The sequence below is a fragment of the Heterodontus francisci genome, chromosome 12 (assembly GCF_036365525.1).
Source record: "Heterodontus francisci isolate sHetFra1 chromosome 12, sHetFra1.hap1, whole genome shotgun sequence".
Lineage (NCBI taxonomy): Eukaryota > Metazoa > Chordata > Chondrichthyes > Heterodontiformes > Heterodontidae > Heterodontus > Heterodontus francisci.
In genome coordinates this window covers 38,373,378-38,398,927 of record NC_090382.1, presented here as the reverse complement: position 1 = coordinate 38,398,927, position 25,550 = coordinate 38,373,378, and the positions used below count along the sequence as shown (strand labels likewise).

The following is a 25,550-nucleotide window of genomic DNA, read 5'->3' as shown; positions in this document are numbered from 1 at the left end:
TAGCTGCTTCAAACTGCTCCAAGAGCAATCCAAAAATCCTTTCCAGTTCATTGTATAAGCACCATGGAGCAACTCTGTTTCATTTCCCACAACTCACTGAGTGCACAGCGGTTACTTTTAACCTCAGCACACCTGCACAGGACTTTGGCAGTTAAAGCCTTAAGCATGGTCAAACTGTTAGTAATGTCATTGTGCAATGTATAAAATTAAGAATATGGTTTAAATTTAAAAATCACAATGCAGAAAGCAAGAAAGGCCACAGATAAAATTAGCATGGGAAATTAAATGGCAGACCGCTTGTTCTCTATAAAATTATTAGAAAGAAAGATTTGAATTTATATAGTGCCTTTCACAACCTCAGGATGGCCCAAAGCACTTTGCAATCAATGAAGAACTTTTGTAGTTTAGTCATTGTTGTAGGAAATGCAGCAGCCAATTTGCACACAGCAAGGTGCCACAAAAAGCATTGAAATAAATGACCAGATGATCTGTTTCAGGTGTTTAAGGGTAAATGTTGTCCAGGACACTGGGAAAACTCCTCTGCCCTTCAAATAATACTATAGGATCTTTTGCATCCAACCAAGATGGCAGGGTGGGCTTTGATTTAGTATCTCAGCTGAAAGGCAGCATCCTTGACAGTGGAGCACTCCCTCAGTACTGCATCAAAGTGCCGGCCGAGAATATGTGCCCAAGATTCTGCAGTGGGAAAGCTTGTTACTAACCAAGTGACTGCATTCTTTTTCCCCAATCATCAGCCTCCCTTACCTTAAGTACAACCTTCACAAGTTTAGAGTCACAGGGAAGTACCTGCAGAAAGTTGGATGTAGAATAAATTACAAATTGCCCCCAATATTGCAAGTCGCACATGTGACACTCAGTGCAGCCACACCTGACCCAGACAGCACTGCTTGGTAGACTGAATGGTGATGCTATGTTTGAATTGGAAGCCTTATGACCGGGTTCTTGAGACTAAAACTCTTGATTTCTCCTTTCAGAAGGTACAATAATACAAATTGAAACTGTCCTGCCAAAGTTTTCCATGTACATATAAGGAGAATAAGAGTAACATAAATGGTCAGGGAACAGATAGTTATAGAACAAAATAAAGTGTGGTAAAAATTAACTAAATTGTACAGCAATATGCACAGCATCCAAAGCAAAACAGAAAAATTAGAGGCACTATTTCGTAGTGGGGAGCCAGATGTAGTAGGAATAACAGACAAGGCCGCATACAGAGTGGGACTGTCAGTTAAATATTGCAGGTTATAATATATTTTGAAAAGATAGTGAAGGAAGGAGGGGTTTGAGTAGCTGTACTAATGAGAGAGAACCTAATGGCAGTAGAAAAAAGGGACATAACATTAAGATAGAAACAAAATCCATTTGGATTTAGACAAAGGATAAGAGTTTGATCACACTAATAATGTTATTATACAGTCCATCTAATAGTGAAAGGGAAGTAGGGGAAGAAGTATGCAAGCAAATCTATGAAATGAGTAAAGGACATAGAACAGTAATCAAAGGAGATGTCAACTATCCCCAGCTAAACTGACAAGAGGAAGTTGGGAAGGGAGCATGGAGATTTTACAATGTGTACAGGACTCTTTCTTACCCACTACACAGGAAGCCCAACCAGAGAAGGATCATTGCAAGATTTAGTAATGATAAAGTAACCAGAGCAGATAATCAAAGTAAGCATAGGGAACATTTAGGCAAAACCAATCATAACATAGTGGCTCAGGTCTTGCTGTAGCAGGTCTTCTTAAAAACATTTGCTGTTAGTTAGACTTGCCCCTGAATGTTTGGGTTTTTACATTTTTTGCATGGCAAGTTGCTGCAAATACGAGCTGATATTGTTGCAGTGAGGGGGGGAAAGGTCATCTGAGACTTGAGTGAACAGGTCAAGCATCTCCTTAACCAATCAGATTAAAGGATTGTGAAATTAGCAGTGCCAGGACTGAGAAGAAAGTATAAATTAGAATGGCTGAGTTCAATGTCAAATCAAGTACAGAAAGAGAAATAGAGAGGGAAAGAAAGATTGGATTAAGAGAGAGCAAAGAGACAGGAAAAGTTAAAAACAAATATTTTAAATTTGGCATTTTTAAAATTTCCAACTGTTAAAACCTGAAGGAATGAGACTCCACACTTCTAATAGTTAATTTTCATTGCCAGAGAAGTTGATTGGCAGTAAAAATGTACTTAGGCTTGAAATAGATAAGGCTTAACTTTCTGTGATGAATTTAAGTTGCATCTATCATGCAAATACAGCAACTTAACGCCATTCAAAGCATTTTAATGGTGAGGCAGACAGTAAGATGCTGTTTTTACAAAGCTAACAGCAGAGTGGTGTAACTCAGACAGCAAATTTGGATACCATGTTTGACTGCCACTCATCTGAAGTTGCTATACCATTTGTTCATAAATAGCAGTGAGCATCATTAGCCTAACCATTATTTTGAAATCAAAATATGAACCAATAAGGCTTAACGATAATTGAGAAAGGCATAAGAAAAAACAAAGACCAAATTAATAGTTTGGAAAAAGTTAATTTTGAGAGAATAAGAATGGAATTAGGGAAGCTAAAGTGGAAAAGAAAATGGCAACGAGATAGAACAGCAGTGGGAAATATTTAGAAAGGTAATTAATAGAGTTCAGGAGAACCATATTCATTGAGAGGACAAGAAACTAGTCAATATTGAAACCCCGTGGATGAATAAAGAGATAAGGGCAAAATTGAAAGTAAAGAAAAAGGCATACACTAAGTATATAGGCAATAAAGGAGGATGACAAAAGAGAATACTAAGAGTTAGGAAATAAGTCAAAACAACAGTTAGGAAGGCAAAGAGGAACTACAAAATTAAATTTTCAAGAAATATAAAAAGGAATAGTAAGATATTCTACAGACACATAAATAACAAACGGCAAAGTAGAATATGGATACAACCACTAAAGGATGCATAAGATAAACTCACAGGCAATGAGAATGCAATGGTAAAAATATTGAATAATTTCTTTGCCTCAGTATTCACCAGTAAGGCTAAAGAGTTGAACAGGACATTAGAAGAAGAGATCAAAAAAGATATTACAACATTTAAGATAGACAGCGGGTAGATAATTGATAGTTAAATGTAGGATAAAACATCTGGTCAGAGTGGTTGCATTCACACAAATTTAACTAACCTAGGAAAAAGGTAGAGAGGTACTAATGCATATTCTAGGGAGACAGAACAAGCCCAGGAACTATAGACCAGTTAACTGAATATCAGTGGTAGGATGTAATATAATAGAAAAAACATCTAGAAAATGAATATACAATAAAGAGAAATCAGCACAGATTTCAGAAAGGATGATCATGCTTGACCAGCCTTATTGAATTATTTGAAGAAATAACAGAAATAGTGGATAGGAGTAATGTAGTAGATGTAGTGTACTTAGATTTTCATAAGACATTTGATATGTACTGTATAGTAGATTCATGGCTAAATTCAAACATGTGCAGTCAGCAGATAAGGATAACAAAATGGATAGCAAGCTACAAAACGGAAAACAGAGTAGGAGTTAAAGGTAGTTACTCAGACTGGTGGAAGATAGGAAATGATGTTCCGCAGGAACTACTGTTGTTCATAATTTACATAAATGGCTTGGACTCAGAAATCAGATGTACCAACTCAAAATTTGCAGATATCAAATTGTGGTTACATTTAATACTGAAAATGATTGCAACAAAATACAAGAAGACAAAAATACAAGCATTTGCAGAATGGCTATGTAATCAGAAAATGAATTTCAATATAGATAAATGTGATGTGATCCATTTTGGTAGGTGGAATAAGGAGGCCACACACTCTTTGGGAACTAAAAGTCTCAGTGGAGTAAAGGAGCAAAGGGACCTATGGTACATAAATTATTAAAAGTATTAAATGAATTATTAAATTCATTTTCCGATTACACAGCCTTGTTAACACAGCTTACCAAGGCCATAAAAGTCCAAACAAAGCCCTCGGATTCATTTCTAGAGAAACAAAATTGAAAAACAGAGAGGTTATGTTAAACTTGTATAGCATCTTGTTTAGATCACACTTAGAGTACTCTGCACAGGTCCAGTTTCCATGTTATAGAAAATTGGAGAAGGTGCAAAAAAGATTTACAAGGCTGATACCAGAACTGAGAGGTTATAACGCAGGAAGGCTTGAACAGACTAGGCATCTTTTCTGTAGAAAAGAGAAGGCCAAGGGCAACCTACTGGAGGTCTTTAACATTGTGAAGGCATTTGATAGGGTAGATATAGAGATGTTGGGGGAGTCCAAAACTTGGGGTCATCAACAATACTCCCTCTAAGCTGCGTGTCGAGCTGTGCAGCAAACCAGACGGTACTGTGGCCACGCAAAAAAAGTTTAAAGGTATGGTGCATTGAAATAAGTAGGCCGGGCACAACAAAATAAATTTAGAGGGGACATTGGTCATCAATAAAAGACAGTCACTAATTAATTCCATAAGGAATTCAGGAAAAACCTCTTTACTGAGAGAGAGGTTATAATGTAGAACTTGCTACTACATGGAGTAGTTGAGGTGAATAATATAGATGCATTTAAGGGGCAGCTAGATAAATACATAATGGAGAAAGGAATAGCAGGATATGCAGATTGTGTGAAATGAAGTAGAGTGGGAGAAGGTTCATGTGGAATGTAAACACTAACTTAGACCATTTAGGCCAAATAGCCTGTGTCTGTGCTGTAAATTCTATGTAATTCTATATAAGTTTAAAAATTACCCAGTTGTGTGTACTATGTCATGGAAGTTTCTTTTCCTGTTGTTTCAAAACTAAGGGGGGGATCAATGTATCTTTAAGACTGAGAGTTTTTTTCTCTCTCTGGAGAACAGTGTGTGTGCGAGCTGCAGCTGTTCCTAAGCAACAGCAAGAGTGAGAGGTCACATGCCGTATTGTATCAGTTTGACTGTTATTACAACTGACTGCTCCAGTCAAAGCCCCCAATCAAAATATATGATTCTGATTGTGGTGGGAGAAATGCACTGTTAATTCAATCCCGTCACTCCACAGCTCACCTAACATATCATTTTAAACTTTCCAAATTAAAGAAAGACCCAGCCAAATTGTACCATCTATTAACCCCCGAATGAGGCTAACCAAACCAGGTGCCTTTAAATCAACAAATTAGCTGTTTAATTAGAAACATTAATTCTTAAAACATTAGTAAGATATAAACAACATTTTAAAATAGAAAAGATTAGACTCCTTGCAAATTTACAGTCCAATGTTGCTTTAAGTCCTCACAGCTGTCTGATGGGGAAAATGGGTTCTTCAACAGTAGAACAGTCCGTATTCCAATTGCAGCAGTAAGTGATGCTTTCCTTCTCCAGCGATGAATTTCAACAATTAACGACATGCAAACACTTGTTAAATGAATCAATTTGGCTTTAGAATTTTTGAGGGATAGAAGGTTGTCACAGTCTAACTTCCCTTCCTTCAGTTTAAATTATCAGGAATCTCTGTTTTGGCTTGACTTTATTTTAGAATTTTGAGAGATAATAAACAGGCTAAATTCTCTTCCTTCAGTTGAAATAGTCCGAGAGCGCTCCTTTCCAGTGCTAACACACAGCTATCTGTCTGTGTCCTCTGTTTGCACTATAAGCCAGTTCAAAATTGAATTGTAACAAATGCATCTCTCGATGCTCAGTCCAAGTGACTATATCCAAGGCAATGAGAATGCACCCTTTGAATCGCAGTCTCCGAATGGCTGTATGCAAGGCAACGAGAATGCACTCTTTGACTCAGTCTTTACAGCTTGCGGCCTAAAGCAGTATGGCTCTTTTCCAGCCTTAAAGGCACACCGCATTCTTACTGGGAAAAAAACTACAGGATCATAACACCTCCACCCCTGGCGGAATGAAACACCATTCCGGAATGCATTTCATTACAATGGGTAAAAAAAATACAAATTTAAAAAATGCGAACTTTTTTTTCCCGTATTTACAGGCATACACTTTTCAAAAATGTGAAGACTACAGCAACAAATACCACCAGAACAATTCGTCTTTAAATTTTCAAAAGGTTGTCCCAATTAACTCATTTTTAAATTTCCAAGCATAGCCTTCCAATTGTTTTGTGTTTTCCTTCCAAGTGTCCCTATTGTCCATCACCTCAGCCAGGTGAACTGCACAGCTAGGAGCACTGACCACTACTGGGTTTACTATTGTCTAAGGCAACGAGAATGCACTCTTTGACTCAGTCTTTACAGCTTTCTGCCTTCAAGTAGTATGGCTTTTCTAGCCTTAAAGGCACACCACATTCTTCCCAGAAAAAAAACTACAGGATCATAACATTGTGTGTAAAGACTGGCTAGAACTGGTTTGATCTGGTAGTCCAGCGATGCATGCCCTCCATGAGAAAAGGATTTGATCTCTCTCAGCAGAAAATTTACATTGGCCTACAGGCTGTGTTATGCCTGAGGAGGAAAAAACCCTGAAAAGCAACTTTTGCATTGTTGGAGGTAGCAAATTCCTTTTTACTTCCAATCTCTAAGACGTCTCTGCCTCAGGAGTGACTTACTGTGCCTGTTTTGTGTTTCTGGGAGTTCTGGAATTCTCAGCAAAATTTCAACTGATAGACTGCCAATTTAAAAATTCAAATAGACCTGTTGCTATACTTCTTGTTGAAAGGACTGTTTGATGCCTGCTATAGTCGAAGTGCTTTGAACACCTAGCCATAATAGACTGATCGTCAAATTCGCCTGGAGACTTCAAATTGGCATCTGACTATTCGACTCTGAGACACCTCACTGCTCTGGGAACTTACCAAACCAAGACTTACAACCCAGTTATTTTATTACTCCTAAGAAACAGCTCTAATTTAAAACATCATTTTGAAACCGGTTAACCATTGGTTTCTGAATGTGTGTGTGTATGCATGAGGGTTAGGAGGCATAAGAAGCTATAAAGTCTTTTCAGATATAGATTTATCTCAATATTGTTTAAGATTTAGTTTATTAATAAATAGCTAATTTGTTGTTGTTTAAAGATACCTGGTTTGGTATTTTTATTCTCGGGGTTAACAAAGTGTTTAATTTGGCTAATTTCTGGTAGGTGGAAACCTTAATAATATGCTGCAACCTGCGGAGTAATGGGACTGAATTGACAGTGCTTTACTCCCGGCTCGATCATAACATATTAATTGGGGCTGTCATCTGGGATTGTATTAATTGGGGGCTCGATCAGCTGGGATCCAAATCCAACGGCAATTACGTGAATTATAAGGAGAGTAATAATTTGAAAAAAAATTTAAAAATCAAAGAACCAGGTTCCTTGTACAATAGGGTAAAGACTGTACCATCAGAATGGCATTTGCAGTTGCAGCAGTTTTTCTGGGAAAGGAGAATGTGTCCCTCAGTGACTTGACAACTTTAACTAAGGTTAAATTAAAAGAATTGGCAGCACAATTGGGGTTAAAATTGAAATCAGGTGCTAAAAAAGCAGTGATAATTGACGTTATCGCCCAACATCTGAAAGTGGAAAAAGAAGATACTGAGTCAGAGGGTGATGCACTAGAATTGGCTAAAATTCAGTTACTGTTGAGGCAACTGGAACTTCAACAGGAAACAGAAAAAGCAATAGAAATGACAAAACTTGTGGCTGAAAAAGAATTAAGAAAACTTGAACTTCAGAAGAGAAAGTGAAAGAGAAGAGAGGGAATTTAGATTTTTAAAAATGAAGACAAAGAGGTAGTCTTGACTCCAGGGAAAATTCTGGTCAGGAAGAATCTGAATTCAGCCCAGGGCCTAGCAAAAAGCTGTTTAAATTCATACAAGCTCTCCCTAAGTTTGAGGGAAGGGACGTAAAGGCATTTTTCATATCTTTTGAAAAAGTCGCCAAACAAATGAAGTGGCCAAGGGAAAGCTGGGCACAGCTTATGCAGAGCAGGTTGATGGGAAGAGCTCATGAAATTTATGCCATGCTTCCTGAAGAGGCTTCTGCAGATTATGAGATGGCAAAATAGGCTATTCTCGTTGCCTATGAGTTAGTCCCTGAAACTTACCATCAGAAGTTTCAGAACTTGTGGAGATTGTCTGGGCAGACCTATGTAGAATTTGAGAGGATGAAGCAAATTAATTTTTATCGTTGGATATGAGCATTAAAAATGGAATCTATGTATGAGAAACTTAAAGAATTGATTCTCTTGGAAGAGTTTAAAAATTCAATTCCTTTAATAGTGAGAACTCATGTAGATAACCTGAAAGTTTTGAAAGCTAGGCAAGCAATGGAAATTGCTTATGATTTTGAGCTTGTGAATAAGCCGAAATCTTTTGCTCGTCACCCCCATAAACCCAAGAAGAATAGATAGTGGGAGAGTGAAAGGAAGGCAAGGATAAGAAGGAACAGCTGGTAATGCCCCAGGATCATCTCCTCAGGCCAGAAAGTAAGGTGCTGAGGGTAGAAGTGAGGTCCGCAAGCCGAAGTGTTATCATTGCCACAAGATGGGCCATCTTTGTTCAGAATGCTGGAAATTGCGAGGTAAACCCATGGGGCCTGTTGGGGTACATAAAGCTAATGCAGAGAAAAGAGCTCTGACTGAGAGTACAGCGGAGCAGGCTGTAGCGTTAATGGCGGCTGCAAAACCAGATACTAAAACCAAAGTGAGTGTAGAGGTTAAGAATAAGATACCTGAAAGTTATAATGAATTCTTGTCAAAGGGCAAAGTAACCCCATATCCTTTAAGTGAGGCAGGAAAATCTATCATTATTCTTAGGGATACGGGAGCAACCCAAACAGTTTTGCTGGGGAAAGCCATAACATTTCTATCAGAGAGTGCCGTGAATGCTGAAGTTTTAGTTAATGGAATTGGTGGGGTGTATATACCCGTACCTTTATATAAAGTGCATTTAGAGTGTGACCTAATATCTGGGATGGTAACTATAGGAGGTGTGCATAATTTTCCAGTAGAGGGAATTGACCAACTCCTAGGAAATGATTTGGCCAGATCAAAAGTATCAGTTTCTCCTATAGTTACAAAGAAACCAAATGAAGTTAAAGAAACGGAACAATTACAGGAACAAGTTCCAAGGATATTTCCTGCGTGTGTAGTAACCCGTGCAATAGCTAAACAGGTTCCATTGTCAGAGGTAAAAGTGGCACCACAAATAAATAGCCAGGTATCTGAAACCTTATTTGTGGATTTAGAAAATCCAAGTGCAATGTTTAACAGATCTTCTATAATTGCAGCACAGCAAGCTGATCCAGAGTTATACAGACTAGCACAGAAGCTGAGGCGTAAGGAGCTCAGAAGGCTATTATATTGAAGACGGGGTTTTGAGGAGGAAATAGAGACCACATCATAAACCTGCAGATGGAAACTGGATGGCTATTCGACAGAAAGTGGTACCGCCTGAATATCACCAGGAATTATTAAGGTTGCTGCATGACATTCCTTTTGCAGGACATAGGGGAATTGGGAAGACTAAATCATGTATAAATCAACATTATTACTGGCCAGACCTTACAAAGGACATGCAATTTGGTAGGACATGCTATCCATGCCAAATGGTGGGAAAACCACAACTTACCATAAAACCGGCTCCACTAATTCCCATATCAGTCATTGAGGAACCAATTAGTCTGTGAAAGCAATATTATCACAGGGAGGAGGATAAGCCAGTACAGGTATGTCAGGTAATGCGGACTGTTGAGAAGGAAAAGGATAGTGAGGATGAGGCAGAAGGAGGCCTACACAATTCTCAGATTGAACCTCCTACTATCTGTTCGTCAAATTCATCTGGAGACTTCGAGTGGCATCTGACTATTTGACTCTGGGACACCTCACCGTTCCCGGAACTTAACCAACCAGGACTTACAATCCAATTATTTCATTATTACTATGAAACAGCTCTAATTTAAAGCAGCATTTTAAAATCGGTTAACCGTTGGTTTTTGAATATGTGTGTGTGTGCATGAGGTTTAGGAGGAATAAAAGTTATAATGTCTTTTCAGACATAGATTTATCTGAATATTGTTTAAGATTTAGTTTATTGATAAATAGTTAATTTGTTGTTGTTTAAAGATACCTGGTTTGGTATATTTTAGTCTGGGGGTTAATAACGTGTTTAATTTGGATAATTTCCGGTAGGTGGGAAACTTTAATAATATGCTGTGACCTGTGGAGTAATGGGACTGAATTGACAGTGTTTTACTCCCACCTTGGTCATAACAAGTAACATTGAACAGTGGAATTTATGTAGGATTCCTACTTGAACACTGAAAAATCACATACCAGATAAGTATATAAGCTAAAATAACTTTATTTATAGATTAACACAGTGAAGTATTAATGTGACAACATACTAAATAGCACAAGGTTATGTTGTCGTAAATACAATATATAGAGTTTCTGGTATAAATGTTTTTTTCCTTTAACAGAAATCAGTCTTCCATAATCTTTTAAAATGCTTTTTTCCAAATGCCTTGCTGCACTAAACTTGAACATTTGCAGTCTTGCAGAAATGTCTCGTAAGTTCTTAAAGATACTTCTCAGAAGCCAAATCTATCAACTTATAAAGCCAAATTTCCTTTGTAAATATGGTAGTCAACCAAGAACAATGATATTTTGACAGGACAAAGATACAGGTTCACTTAATAATTCTGTATGGTGAAAATACAATATTCGAGGGACCAGATTACTTTTTCTTACAATTGTAGCAAATGCCTGCTATACAGTGCTAAGGTGCAACTGACAGTAAAGTTTCTCTGCTGATGTGTTGCAATATTCACTATATTTCATCTTTCAGTCAAAGTAAATCTTTACCTTACTCTTTGGTCAAAAGAATGTTTTCCGCTTTTTGAGGGCTTATAGGATTAAATTAATGAAGACAGGTTGCATAAACTTGACTTGTGTTTCCTTAAGTATAGGAGAATGAGGAGTGTACTTTTGAGGTATTTAAGATGTTAAAAGGTTAGATAAGGTAAATATGGAGAATCTGGTGGGGGAATCAAGAACAAGGAGGTATAGTTTTAAAATTAGAGTTCAGCCATTCAGGACTGAAATCAGGAAATACTTTTCACACAAAGGGTATGGGAATTTGGAAATCTCTCCCCAAAAGCTGTATGCTAGGACAATTGGAGCTTTCAAGAGTGAGATATATTTTAAAGGCAAGAAAATGGAATTGAGGTGCACATCAACCATGATCTAATTGAATGGTGGAACAGGCCCAGGGGACTGAATCACCTACTCCTGTTCCTAATGTTGTTATGAAAGTGCTTCCATTTTTTAATTTTTAAAACTGAAAAGATTCCATGGATGTGTTTTCTAACAAGGGTCACTGAGAGGTCTTGTTTGGAAACAACCTTTACTGGAAGTCACATGCCTTAAGCTCAACAAACAACAGAAACCTTGGTGACTTGGAGAAAATGTTTACAGAGAAATGTTGTCAAAATTTATGATGGACAGGAGGTATCATTTTTGGAATATTGTTTTGACTTTCTGGTTGGGGTGTGGACTGTTTTGAGTTAGCTGGAAGTCAGCTTGCCAAGAGAGAAACACCCAGCTCAGCTCTTTTTTCACTTCTCTGAAAAGCCCTGAGAGTTCAGTGTGAGAGCTATAACCTCTGATACCACTTTTCTCCTGAGACGCTCCTGGAAGACCTGCCAGATTAATTCTCGATGCCACCTGCAAAGAACTGCTCCAGAAAAGATCCCAGTGACCCTACGTATTGTTGGACGCCAGACTGCATGTCGTTTTAGGGCACAACATATCTCATCAGTTTTCTTCAAGAATTAACAAGTATTCGGCTAAAGTATTTTTTGTTGTCTTGTTGTTTGTAAAAGTCCTCTGCAGAGAGAATTTATTTTTTTGTCTTTAACCACTGTGTGTGGGGGAAATATTTAAACAGGGAACTTTCATATTTAAATTTGTGTGTTAAAATTTTGCCTCTTTACTGCATAAGACTTGTTTTATAATAAACTGACAAATTTGTTGTTTATAAAGGAAACCTGGTTGGTGTATTTTATTCTGGGATAAAGAGCAGAGTATATGATTGGATGTATAGCTGGGTTAGTACACTACTGTTAGGGTGTAAGTGTAAATAGCTTAATAAGAAGGAACAAGTGAGTAGCTGTTGTTTTTTGGAGTAAGGTTTATTTTAACTAGTGAACTGTATTGATTTTTAGTCAGATTTATCAGTACTAGTAAGGTTTTATTAACAATGCTAAGCTGTTGTAGTATTGGTAAGGTTTTTGTTAGCAGTAGCAAAGGGTCAACTAATAAATAAAGGAATGGCAGGGTTGCTTCAACCTTGAGAGTGCACCCCCTGTGCTATGTGGGAGTTCCAGGAAGCTTCCTATATCCTGGAGAACTATTTGCGCAGGAAGTGTCGTCAATTGAAGCAACTTGAGTTCTGGGTTTTGGAACTTGAGCGGCAGCTGGTCGAGGGTTGTTTTTGTGAGTGGAAGACTGTGACCAGTGGTGTACCACAGGGATCGGTGCAGGGAACCTTACTGTTTGTAGTATACGTTAATATGTTAGACGTGAATATAGGAGGTATGATCAGTAAGTTCGCAGATGACACAAAAATTGGTGGTGTCGTAAATAGTGAGGAGGAAAGCCTTAGACTACAGGATGATATAGATGGGCTGGTAAAATGGGCGGAGCAGTGGCAATTGGAGTTTAACCCTGAGAAGTGTGAGGTGATGCACTTTGGGAGGTCTAACAAGGCAATGGAATATACAATGGATGGTAGGGCCCTAGGGAGTACAGCGGGTCAGAGGGACCTTAGGGTGCTTGTCCATAGATCACTGAAGGCAGCAGCACAGGTAGATAAGGTGGTTAGAAATGGGATACTTGCCTTTATTAGCCGAGGCATAGAATATAAGAGCGGGGGGGGGGGTTATGATGGAGCTATATAAAACCCTGGTTAGGCCACAGTTGGAGTACTGTGTACAGTTCTGGTCACCACACTATAGGAAGGATGTGATTGCAATGGAGAGGGTGCAGAGGAGATTCACCAGGATGTTGCCTGGGCTGGAGCATTTCAGTTATGAAGACCGACTAGATAGACTGGGATTGTTTTCCTTGGAGCGGAGAAGGCTAAGGGGGGACCTGATTGAGGTATACAAAATTATGAGGGGCATTGATAGGATAGATAAGAAGAAACTTTTTCCCTTAGCGGAGAGATTGATAACTAGGGGGCATAGATTTAAGGTAAGGGGCAGGAGGTTTAGAGGGGAGTTGAGGAGGAATTTTTTCACCCAGTGGGTGGTTGGAATCTAGAACACACTGCCTGAAGGGGTGGTAGAGGCAGGAACACTCACAACATTCAAGAAATATTTAGATGAGCACTTGAAACACCATAGCATACAAGGCTACGGGCCAAGTGCAGGAAAATAGTTAGGACAGATGCTTGATGGCCGGCACAGGCGCGTTGGACTGAAGGGCCTGTTTCTGTGCTGTAAAACTCTATGACTCTATGTGTGGGAGCAGAAGATATTGGTATGGTTCTTACAAACTGTCCTCACCTGTTTCAGTGCTGTATCTCTAATTAAATAAATAAGAGAGAGGAACGATGCAGATATTGTAGTTAAGGAGGAAGAGTGTGAAGTATTGGATGTGATAAACACAGGGAGAGGGGAAGTATGAATGGGATTAGCTTCCTTGAAAGTTGATAAATCACCAAGACCAGATGAAATGTATCTTAGGCTGTTAAAAGAAGCAATAGAGGAAATAGCAGAGGATCTGACCATCATTTTCCAGTCCTCACTGGTTACAGGTGTGGTGCTGGAGGATTGGAGGATTGCTAACATTGTACCTCTGTTTAAAAAGGGAGCAAAGGATAGACTGAATAATTACAGGCCAATCAGTCTAACCTCAGTAGTGGGAAAATTATTGGAATCTATTCTGAGACAGGATAAACTGTCACTTAGAAAGGTACAGGTTAATCAAGGATAGTCAGCATGGATTTGTTAAGGGAAGATCTTGTTTGACCAACTTGATCGAATTTTTTGAAGTAGTAACAAGCAAGATAGATGAGGGTAGTGTAGTTGATGTGGTCTACATGGATTTTAGCAAAGCCTTTGGCATGGCAGACTGGTCAAAAAAATAAAATCCTATGGGATCCAGGGAAATGCAGCAAGGTGGATACAAAATTGGGTCAGTGGCAGGAAACAAAGGGTAATTGTTGGCTGTTGTTTTAGCAACTGGAGGGCTGTTTCCAATGGCCCAGTACTGGGTCCCCTGCTTTTTGTGGTATATATTAACGATTTGGATGTAAAATGTAGGGGGCATGATCAAGAAGTTTGCGGATGACACAAAGATTGGCCGTGTGGTAGATAATGAGGAGGATTGATGGTCTGGTCAAATGGGCATAAAAGTAGCAAATAGAATTCAACTTGGAGAAGTGTGAGGTGATGCAGCTGGGGAGGTCAAACAAGGCAAAGGAATACATGATTAATGGGAAAAATACTGAGAAGTGTAGAGCTAGTAAGGGACCTTGGAGTGAATGTCCACAGATCCCTGAAGGTAGCAAGACAGATCGATAAGGTGGTTAAGAAGGCATATGGAATCCTGTCCTTTATTAGCCAAGGTATAAAATACAAGAGCAGGGAGGTTATGCTGGAACTGTATAACTCATTGGTTAGGCCACAGCTTGAGTAGTGTACAATTTTGGTCACCTCATTACAGAAAGATGTAATTGCACTAGAGAGGGTACAGAGGAGATTTACAAGGATGTTGCCAGGACCAGAAAAATGCAGCAATGAGGAAAGATTGGATAGGCTGGGGCTGTTCTCCTTAGAACAGAGAAGGCTGAGGGGTGATCTGATTGAAATGTACAACATTTTGATGGGCCTGGATAGAGTGGAGGTGAAGGGTCTATTCACCTTAGCAAAGAGGTCAGTGACGAGGGGGCATAGATTTAAAGTGATTGGTGGAAAAATTAAAGGGGAGATGAGGAAAAACATTTTCACCCAGAGAGTGGTGATGGTCTAGAACTCACTGCCTGAAAGGGGAGTTGAGGCAGAGACCCTCAACTCATTCAAAAGGAGTGTGAATATGCACCTTGTTTGCCGTAAGCTGCAGGGCTATGAACCAAATGCTGGAAGGTGGGATTAGAATAGGTGGATCGTTTTTCAGCTGGCACAGACACAATGGGCCAAGTGGCCTCTTTCTGTGCCTTAAACTTTCTATGATTCTATTCTATGATTGACCGTATTGGTAACTGAGTAAACAGTTATATAGATGTTGTGACCTGTGGAGAGGTGGAACTAGAAAACCCAGTGCACTCCTCCCACTTCGGTTGTAACAATGTCCCTATATTCCTAGATGAAGCATCTCTGGTTCTCCATTTTTAATCTCGGTATATAATACACACAAGCCTATCTAGGGAAAATCCTGTTTGTCTTACAAGGGTTTCCTGCATTACTGTAGAATAAGAAATCTCAATGGTACACTGGAAGTGAACGGGAAGATATATTTTTGCTATATCTTTGGCAGTCGGATGCCAGGACACTGCTACGGGTCGGGGTGCATCAATTTAGCATGATCCAACCAGACTGATAGTCCTACATTGCTGTGTGCTTACACTGTACTCGGAAATAATTTTTGTCACGGGGGACTGTTTCCACATTTTAACTTGTATATTTGAATTTAGGGAAGTTCACCTGCATTTATAATTTATTATTTCGGTCAAAAAGTAAGATTTCTTGGGAAAGGGTGAAAGGAAAAGCAAACAAATTAGCATTTTTGCAGTGCTTTACAAAGCACTGAAGTGCTGTTAGTAGTAAGTGGGAAAATGCAGCTTTTAATTTTCACCCAGCAAGGTTTTAGAAAGAGCCAATGAATGAACAGCCAGTGAATCTTTTTTTTTGGTGAATCCAGGCAAAGCTGGTGATTCACCTTCAACTCATCATCCTGCAGCTTCTAGTGGCAATTTGCAGCAGTAGAGGACAGGAAACAAATTGGACAGGTTTAGGTATGAGAAAGAAAGAAAGACTGGCATTTATTTTTTGTTATTCGTTCATGGGATGTGGGCGTCGCTGGCTAGGCCAGCATTTATTCTACAGTGCCTTTCGTGACCACCGGACATCTCAAAAGGCTTTACAGTCAATTAAGTACTTTTTGAAGTGTTGTAATGGACAAAACGCTGCAGACAATTTGCACACAACAAACTCCGAGAAACAGCGATGTGATAATGGCCAGATGTTGATTGAGGAGTAAATATAGGCCAGGACACTGGGATAACTCCCCTGCTCTTCTTTGAAATAGTGCCAGGGGCCTTTTACATCCAGTTACGAGGTCAGACAGGGCCTTGGTTTAATGTCTCATCCAAAAGACAGTACAGCTGACAGTGCAGCATTCCCGCAGTACTGCACTGGAGTGTCAACCTTGATTTTTGTGCTCAATTCCTTAACTATGGCTGACACAGGGAGTCAAAAGTGGAGATTTGATTTAAAAACTGATGTTTTTTCAATACCATCTCATTACTAACATGAAAATACACACCATGGTATCTGATGATTTCTGGTTTACAAGTGCTTTTTACAATGTCAAATTAAACATCATGAAGGTCAAATGCACAATTAATAAAATGAAATTCAAAAGTAATAATTAAATCCAGTAATTCACCAATAATTACTCATAATGCTCAGTATATTCCAATATTCAGTAGTTTAAACAACTATTGTCAGATGCTCCATAATATGCAATATTTTAAAGTCAAGACATTCTGATTAATTAATCCTACCACCCCTTTTAAAAAGCAGTTCAGTTATTCAACATTATATACATTTTCTTCCACTGCTTGGCGTGTGTGCATTCCAATAAAGTACTTTGCACTGTGGATACAAACACATCATTAACAAATATCATGTCCAACAAGATACAATGAGACTGACAGGGAGAATAAAAGAGGAGCCCAGAGGGCGAGAGCACAGCGAGACCGCAGGGAGGATAAGAGAGCAGCACAGAGCGAGAGCACAGTGAGACCACGGGGAGGATGAGAGCGGCACAGAGGGCGAGAGCACAGTGAGACTGCAGGGAGGGTAGGAGAATGGCACAGAGAACGAGAGCACATCGAGACCACAGGGAGGATAAGAGAGCAGCACAGAGAGTGAGAGCACAGCGAGACCACAGGGAGGATAAGAGAGCAGCAGAGAGAGTGACAGCACAGCGACACCACAGGGAGGATAAGAGAACAGCACAGAGTGACAGCACAGCGAGACCACAGGGAGGATAAGAGAGCAGCAGAGAGAGTGACAGCACAGCGAGACCACAGGGAGGATAAGAGAGCAGCAGAGAGAGTGACAGCACAGCGAGACCACAGGGAGGATAAGAGAGCTCTGGGGAGGGTTCAGAGCGAACCCACTGCATTGGGGGAAAAAAATCAGTGTGACATTACAGGAAAGCAGATAAATGATTGGTTACTGAATATTTCTCCTTTACTCACTCTAAACTATGACATTCTTTCAAATTAGGATCAGGGAATTTAATAACCTCAATCAGGGCGACTATAACAGTGAGTGAATTAATAAGAAAAGCACAGAGCAGCTCTAGAGGCATTAATTAAAATTAATAGTTTAAACAAGGTACAAATTAGATTCTAAAAGAGGGAATAGAGTTTTCTTTTGCATCCAGGGTGGGCAGCTGTGACCTGTTGCTTGCATTTCCTGCACAATATGGGAGCTCCAGGGCACTTCATGTGTCGTGTGCAGGAAGTGATTCCAGCTGCTTCAGCTCGAGCTCAGGATTAATGAACTTGAGGAGCTGCTGGAGTTATTGCAGAGCATCAGGGAGCAGGAGAGTTTCTTGGATCGGACGTTCCAGGAGGTGGTCACCCCACAGGCAGTGAGAGTTCAGGTTAGTAGGTGGATAGCCATCCAGAAGAGTAGGAAGAGGCAGGAAGTGCAGGAGTCTTCAGGGTGTGTGCTACTCTCAAGCTGGTACTCAGCGTTGGAGACTCCTGGGAGTGATGACACCTTGAAGGAGTGCAATCCAGACCATGGCAACAATGGGCAAGGGGCTGTATGGGGGGAGCGGGGGGTGGGGGGGGGGTGGGTGTGGAGAGTAGCAAAGAGCAGAAATGCAATTGTTATAGGAGACTCCATAGTCAGGGGGTTAGACAGGCATTTCTGTAACCGTTATTGTGAGTCCTGCTTAGTGTGTTGACTCCTTGGTGTCAGAATAAAGAACATCATGGAGAGGGTACAGTATATTCTGCAGGGGGAAGGGAGTGAGCCAGATGTTGTGGTACATATTGGTAACAATAACATGCAGAGGGCAGGTATTGAGGTCCTACAGTCAGAGTTTCAGAAGCTAGGGAGGAAAGTAAAGAGTAGGACCTCGAACGTAGTAATCTCTGGATTATTCACAGTGCCACCCCTTAATGAGAATAGACACACGAAGATAAGGAGGATCAATATGTGGCTTGAAGCATGGGGCTTCAGGAGGGAGGGCTTCAGGTTCTTGGGGCATTGGGACCAGATCTGTGGCAGAAGGCACCCATTCAAAAGGGAAGGGTTGAACCTCAGCAGTACTGGGACTAATGTCCTTGTGGAGTGTTTACTAGCGTGGTTGGGGAGGCTTTAAACTATATTGGCAGGGGGATGGTCACCAGTATACTAAAGTAAAAAGGGGGAATAAGATGATAATGTGCGAGTGTGGACAGTACTAGTAAAGGAAGTAGTTCCATATTAGATAGGAGCGAACTGAGAAGGACTATGAGGAATGCAAAGACAGGATTACAATGCAAGTATGTAAACACACAGGGTGGTGAATAAGGTTGGTGAGCTACAGACACAAATAGAAGTGTGGGAATATGATGTAGTGGCAATAACGGAAAGTGGCTTAAAAATGGAGAAGACTGGGCACTTAATTTACAAGGCTATAAAAGTGTTCAGCAAATTTGCAGAAGGAAAAAAGGGTGGTGGGGTGGCAGTATTGATTAGGGAAGACATTGCCATGTTGGAAAGAGGGGATGTTCTTGAGGGGGCAAGGACAGAATCCATTTGGTCAGAGTTGAAAAGCAAAAAGGGTCTGATCACACTTTTTCTTTCTATAGGTCTCCAAATAGTGAGTGAGAGAGAGAGGAGCGGATTTGCAGGGAAATCAGAGAGTTGTGCAAGAACTATAGAGTAGTGATATTGGGGGACCTTAATAACCCAAATATTGATTGGGGCATTGGGACCAGTTCTGGGGCAGAAGGCACCTATTCAAAAGGGAAGGGTTGCACCTCAACAGGACTGGGACTAACGTCCTTGTGGGGTGTTCACTAGTGTGGTTGGGGAGGCTTTAAATGAAATTGGCAGGGGGATGGGCACCAGTATATAGAAGTAAAAAGGGATTTTTGAAATGTGTTCAGGAGAATTTCCTTGATCATTATGCTCTCAGCCCAACTAGAAAGTAGGCATTAATAATAATATAGGAGGCATTGCTGGATCTAGTGCTGGGGAATGTGGTGGGCCAAGTGAACCAAATGTCTGTGGGGGTGCACTTGGGTAAGAGTCATCATCATATCATATGGTTTGGACTAGTAATGCAGAAAAGGAAGGAATGATATAAGATAAAGCGTCTAGATTGGAAGAGGGCTAATTTCAATGTGATGAGAAGGGATCTAGCCAAGGTAAAATGAAACCAAAAACTAACAGGAAGAGCTGTAATAGAACAATAGGTTATCTTTAAGGAAGAGATGCTTCAGCTACAGGCTAGGTACATTCCAATAAGGGAAAAATGTAGGGGAACCAAAAACAGGGCTACTTGGATGACGACGGACAATCACAGATAGAGATTATGATGAAACAAAAACAGAGGGTGTAATAAAGCATGTCAGGTGAATTCTTCAAGTAAGAACCAGGCCCAATACAAGAAGTTGAGAAGGGAGATGAAGAGGAAAATAGGTCTGGCAAACAGAGAATATGAGAATAGAATGGAGTTAACATAAAAGGAAACCCAAAAATCTTCTACCAGCATGGAAATAGTAGGCAGGTACTAAGAGGTACCAACGCAGAAATCCTCGAGGCGGCCAACAGCCCTAGCATATACACCCTACCGAGCCAGCGGCGCTGGAGATGTCTTGGCCATGTGAGCCGCATGGAAGATGGCAGGATCTCCAAGGACGCATTGTACAGCGAGCTCGTCACTGGTATCAGACCCACTGGCCGTCCATGTCTCATTAAAGATGTCTGCAAACGTGACATGAAATCCTGTGACATTGACCACAAGTCGTGGGAGTCAGTTGCCAGTGATCGCCAGAGCTGGCAGACAGCCATAAAGGCGGGGCTAAAGAGTGGCAAGTCGAAGAGACTTAGCAGTTGGCAGGAAAAAAGACAGAAGTGCAAGGAGAGAACCAACTGTGTAACAGCCCCGACAACCAATTTTATCTGCAGCACCTGTGGAAGAGTCTGCCACTCTAGAATTGGCCTTTATAGCCACTCCAGGCGCTGCTCCACAAACCATTAACAACCTCTAGGCGATTACCCATTGTCTCTCGAGACAAGGAGGCCAAAGAAGACTAAGAGGTGGAGTGGGGTTTGTTAAGGACAAAGAGGATAATATATGTTTAGAGGCACAGGGCAAGGCTAGAATACTTAATGAGTACTTTGTATCAGTGTTCACTAAGGAAGCGGAATCTGACAAAACATCGGTAGATGCAGAGAGTAGAGGCAATGGATAGGGAAAAAATTGAGAGGGTATACTGGAAAGGCTGGCTATGCTTAGCATAGATAAGTCACCTGATCCGGATGGCTTGCATCCCAGGTTGTTAAAGGAAGTGGGGATGGAGATAACACAAGGGCGTGCCATAATCATCCAATCTTCCCTAGATATAGAGAGGTGCCTAGAGGACTGGAGAATGGAAAATATGACACCCTTATTCAAGAAGGAGTGTGAGGACAGTCCTAGCAACTACAGGCCAGTTAGTTTAACATGGTGGGTAAGGAAAAAAAAATAACAGACACTTAGAGAGGTTCAAGTTAATTAAGGATAGCCAGCATGGATTTGTAAAAGGCAGATCATGCTTGACTAATCTAATTTAATTTTTTGATGAAGAGAATGCGGTGGATGCTGTTTATGTGGATTTTAAGAAAGCATTTGATAAGGTATCATATAAAAGGATGGTAAACAAAATTGAGGCTCATGGAATAGGAGGGTCAGTGTCCAACTGGATAAAAAATTGGCTTAAGGATAGAAAACAATGAGTCATGGTAAATGGTTGTTTTTCAAACTGAAGTATGGTAGACAGTGGTGTTTCCCAAGGGTCAGTGCTAGGACCACTGCTTTTTTTGCTATTTATAAATGACTTGAAATACAGAGTCGAATTTCAAAAATTGCTGATGATACCAAACGTGGAAGAGTGGCAAACAGTGTGGATAACACAAATTGCCTGCACCAAGACATAGATAGGCTAGTAGAATAGGCAGACAAGTAGCAGATGGGATTTAATACAGAGAAGTGTGAGGTGATGTATTTTGGCAAAAGGGATAGGGAGAGGCAATATAGACTTAATGGTGCAGTTCTAAAGAGTGTGCACGAACAGAGGGACCTGGGGGTGCATTTGCAATGATCTCTGAAGATGGCAGGGCATATTGAGAGAGTGGTTAACAAAGCCTATGGGATGTTAGGTGGTTAGGTGCCAACTGGAGTATTGCATCCAGTTCTGGTCACCACACTTTAGAAAGGATGTGAGGGTCCATGAGATGGTGCAGAGGGGATTTACCAAAATGATTCCAGGGATGGGGTATTTTAGTTACAGTTGGGATTGTTCTCCTTAGATTGAAGGGAGATTTAATAGAAATGTACAAAATTATGACAGGTTTAGATACGGTAGACAAGGGAAAACTGATTCATTAACTGATGGTACAAGGACTACGGGATACATATTGAAGGCTTTGGGCAAGAGATGCAGGGGGAATGTGAGGAAGAACTCTTTTATGCAGCAAGTGGTAATGACTGGAATTTGCTGCCCACGAGGGCGGTGGAAGCGGAAACGACCAATGATTTCAAAAGGAAATTGGATGGGCACTTGAAGAAAATAAACTAAGGGGATTGAGGGGGGAGTGGGACTGACTGGATTGCTCCATGGAGAGCTGGCATGGACTCCATGGGATGAATAGCCTCCTCCTGTGCTGTAAATAACTCTATGATTCTGTGTAAGAATGGATAAATGTCATTGTTTAAATTTGCTGCAAAAAAGTGGTTCAAAATAGAAGTTCTTACCTGTCATCTTTATTGAATTTCTTCACTTTAAGACAAAAATATAAATTGGAAAAGGAATATCAAAAGAGTGGGTAATATTAGAATGAGTCCCTCAAACATGCTCCCATTTTTGGAAGCTATTTTAGTTTGAGTTGCACACTCCTTTTTTTTTGTGAATGAGTTTTATCTTTTATTCTAAAACAAAAAAGTAATTGACCAAGTATTCTTGACTGAAACCAACAGAACAGATACAATAGAAACATCTAAAAATTACTACAGCTGCACTGTTTAGGGTCTGGGGAGGGTTCTCTTAAGGTTAGGTTTTGTGGTATACCTTAGGAGCACCAGCTTAACGAACTCAAACCTATCTCTCAAGACTGGCTAGGTTAAAGTGACCCACCTGCCATTCACAGGAAGCAGTTTCTTTTAAAATTTTAAAACTAAAACTATTCAATGCTTAATATATTTCAATACTTCTCTGTTAAATTTGTTAGAAAGACACCAGCAATCTGCATCTAAGTGAACGTGTTTTTCTTGTATCATGATACCTACATAGCTTAGCCACTACTAATTTTAGGATTGGTCTATAGATGATTGGCTTATTCCTCTTGAACAGAAATGAGAGGTGCTACATTGGCACCTCTCAGTCCACTGGCACAACTTCCACATCCAAGAATGTTGAGGATTGCGATTAAGCCGCTACAATTTGCTCTTTGCATCCTTGAACATTGAGATGCATGCCTTCAGGATCTGGTACCTCATTCACTTTCAGTTACACCAGATTTTTTTAAAGTACTACTTACACCACTTGTAGTTATCACACCTAATTGGTCTGCCTTCTCCTCCAATTCTTTAATCCCACTGCCACATGCTTGTGTGAAAACGCAGGACACATTTATCACCACATTCGTTCATTCTCTAAGAGAAGATTTCATTTGTTAATCTCTAGTCTGCCCTATACCCACTAACTTGGGTAGGAAGGGAAAGTTGGTGAATCATTGGAAGGGCAGGGGATACTTAGAAGGATAGGAGAAAATGAGATTAGAGATGTAACTAGCCACACAACATATCCAATGAATAACTAACTCCTAGTCTTCTGTATGACTTAACATCCTACCCTTGGAGATGGGAATGGAGGTGGGTGGGAGGAGGCACACAAAATGGCAAGGAGTGCGTCAGGCGGGATGCCCGAGGTTGTCATGGTCGTGTGTCATTTTGCCTTCCCGCCCCAGGCCAATTGAGGCCCTTAAGTGGTCAATTAGTGGCTCCAATTTTACTGAAGTCGGAGGGGCCTGCTGCTTCATGGAGACACTATCGTGAGACCTGGTGGCCTCCTAGTGGGCCCGGGGTGTGGGGGAGGGTCCCTCCTCTAGCAGAAATCCATGGTCTCCAGAGAGCCCCACGTCGCAAAAGCCCCCCCCCACCCCAGCCTCACCAGCAAACCACCCACCCCCCACCCCCCGCCCCACCTCACCCCCTAGCCAAGGTCTGCCTGATTGGCCCTGGCCTCGGTGACCCTGACCCCTCTTAGCTACATCCCAGGGTCTCCAACATCTTGTCGACTGCAGGCCTCCTGAAACACCGGCAGTGGCCACTGCATTGAGTGGCGCTGCGGATACTGCAGAGCTGCTGGTCCTCTTATTGGCTGGTAGCTCTGGAGACAGGAGATCATCCCTTTAAGGAACGGCATCCCAATGGCAGGTGGTTAATTGGCTGCCCGCTGTGAAATTCCTGTGGGGCCCCAACAGAGGGCGGAGGTGGGTCTCCCCCCACCTTCTGGCCCACCGCCGGGACCCCTGTCACCGGGATAAATTCCCAACCATAGGAACCGACTAATGTTGAGCATTGGCCAAACATAGTCATAATTCAGCGGGAATTGCTGCAACATACAACATGGTATTGCACACATTTTTGGCAAATGCAGCAGTGTCAGTTGATTATTTCAGTCAGCTCTGCAAAATAATCTTTTTTATTCCAATTGTTATGATTATCCTAGGTTGAGATGGTTTATCATATGGAAAGCTGCAACTGCACACTGCAGGAAATCAGAATAACTAAGCTCATGGCTTACATTTCTTTGAGAAGATAAATGTAGCTATTGCAGTAAGGCAGGTAAGAAGCGCCAAGCCAACACCAGCCAGAACGCCAATCATAGTTGATGAATTTTGGTTCTACAACAGAAAGAAAGGTTTCACTTTACTGGTGGTTACAATGTGCTTACTTGAAATCAATCCACTGTAGAAAAATGTAAATGTGAACTTACAGAGGTTTTCCTCATTCTCAATTCATTGTTTTCCTTTTATCTAAAGAGGTTCTTTACTAAATTAGAATGTATTTATATGAATGGATGGCTGAAGTTAGTTGCAAAGCTGTGAGCTTTGAGTCAAGTTTGGGTACCACTCCAGCATATATAAGCTCCAAAACAAACCAATTCACTTCTGCAAATTACCCTCTGCTGCAGTTCTTTTTATTACATACCACCATCCGGAGCAAGATTTTCCCTGTTTGCTATTTTAGCAAATGCCTTCTTTACACAGCTACTTATGATTTCACAACAAATAAGGTATAGAGGAACTATCTCACTCAGATTGCTCAGGGTGTATTGACCATACAGTTATCATTGAAGATAATTCTTCAATCATTAACTCCAGTTATGCACTTCACAACCTCACAATCCTCTGCATTTAAAGTTTCTCCAGCTCTCTGTTCTAAATTTATGATAATATGCAGTTTTTGTCTGTTCACATTTTCTGATTGGTAAATGGGTTGATCTAGTGGGCACCGCAGTTACTGGACTCTGGCCCTCGGCTCTTCCAGGCCTCAGTTACTGTGCTCCGGCCCGCAGCTCTCACTTCTTCCCGGCCTCAATTACTGGGCTCCAGGCCTGAGTTCTCTCTGTTCCCCGGCCTCAGTTACTGGGCTTCAGCCCTCAGCCTTCGCTGCTCCCCGGCCTCAATTACTGGTCTCCGGGCCTGAGTTCTCTCTGTTCCCCGGCCTCAGTTACTGGGTTCTGGCCCTCGGCCCTCGCTGCTCCCCGGCTCAGTTACTGTGCTCTGGACCTCCGTTCTCACTGCTCCTCAGCCTCAGATACTAGGCTCTTGGCGGAAATGGGGGGTGGGGGGAAACAGCATGGTTGTGGTGGGGGGTTGGGGATGGCATTGAAGGGGGGAGGGCATGGGTGGGAGAATGGGGAAGGATGGCATGGCAGAAGGGGGATGGAATGGGAGAGGGGTGGGCATGGGAAGTAGACTGGAAATAACATGGGAGGGGGGAGGCCATGTGTGGGGCAGGCATGAGGGGAGGGGAGATGGCAAGGATACGGCAGAGAGAGGGGGCAGGACGGCATGGGGGGAGGGAGGGTGGAGGACAG

The 25,550-nt window shown here is 41.2% G+C and overlaps 1 protein-coding gene across 5 annotated transcripts in view; it reads right to left on the bottom strand.

The window, feature by feature from the left end:
- Positions 1–3,726: 3,726 nt before the first annotated feature.
- LOC137375830 (hepatitis A virus cellular receptor 1 homolog) overlaps positions 3,727–25,550 on the bottom strand; it is a 57,301-nt gene continuing 35,477 nt past the window's right edge. The window contains exons 5-8 of one of the 5 annotated variants that reach the window (XM_068043352.1): positions 24,252–24,351; positions 22,202–22,226; positions 9,576–9,691; positions 3,943–4,012 (exon numbers count right to left, since the gene is read on the bottom strand). In XM_068043352.1, the coding sequence (XP_067899453.1) occupies positions 9,604–9,691; positions 22,202–22,226; positions 24,252–24,351 (213 nt within the window). In that variant the 3' untranslated portion in view covers positions 3,943–4,012; positions 9,576–9,603. The other 4 variants (XM_068043351.1, XM_068043353.1, XM_068043356.1 and 1 more) reach the window with 4 other exon arrangements.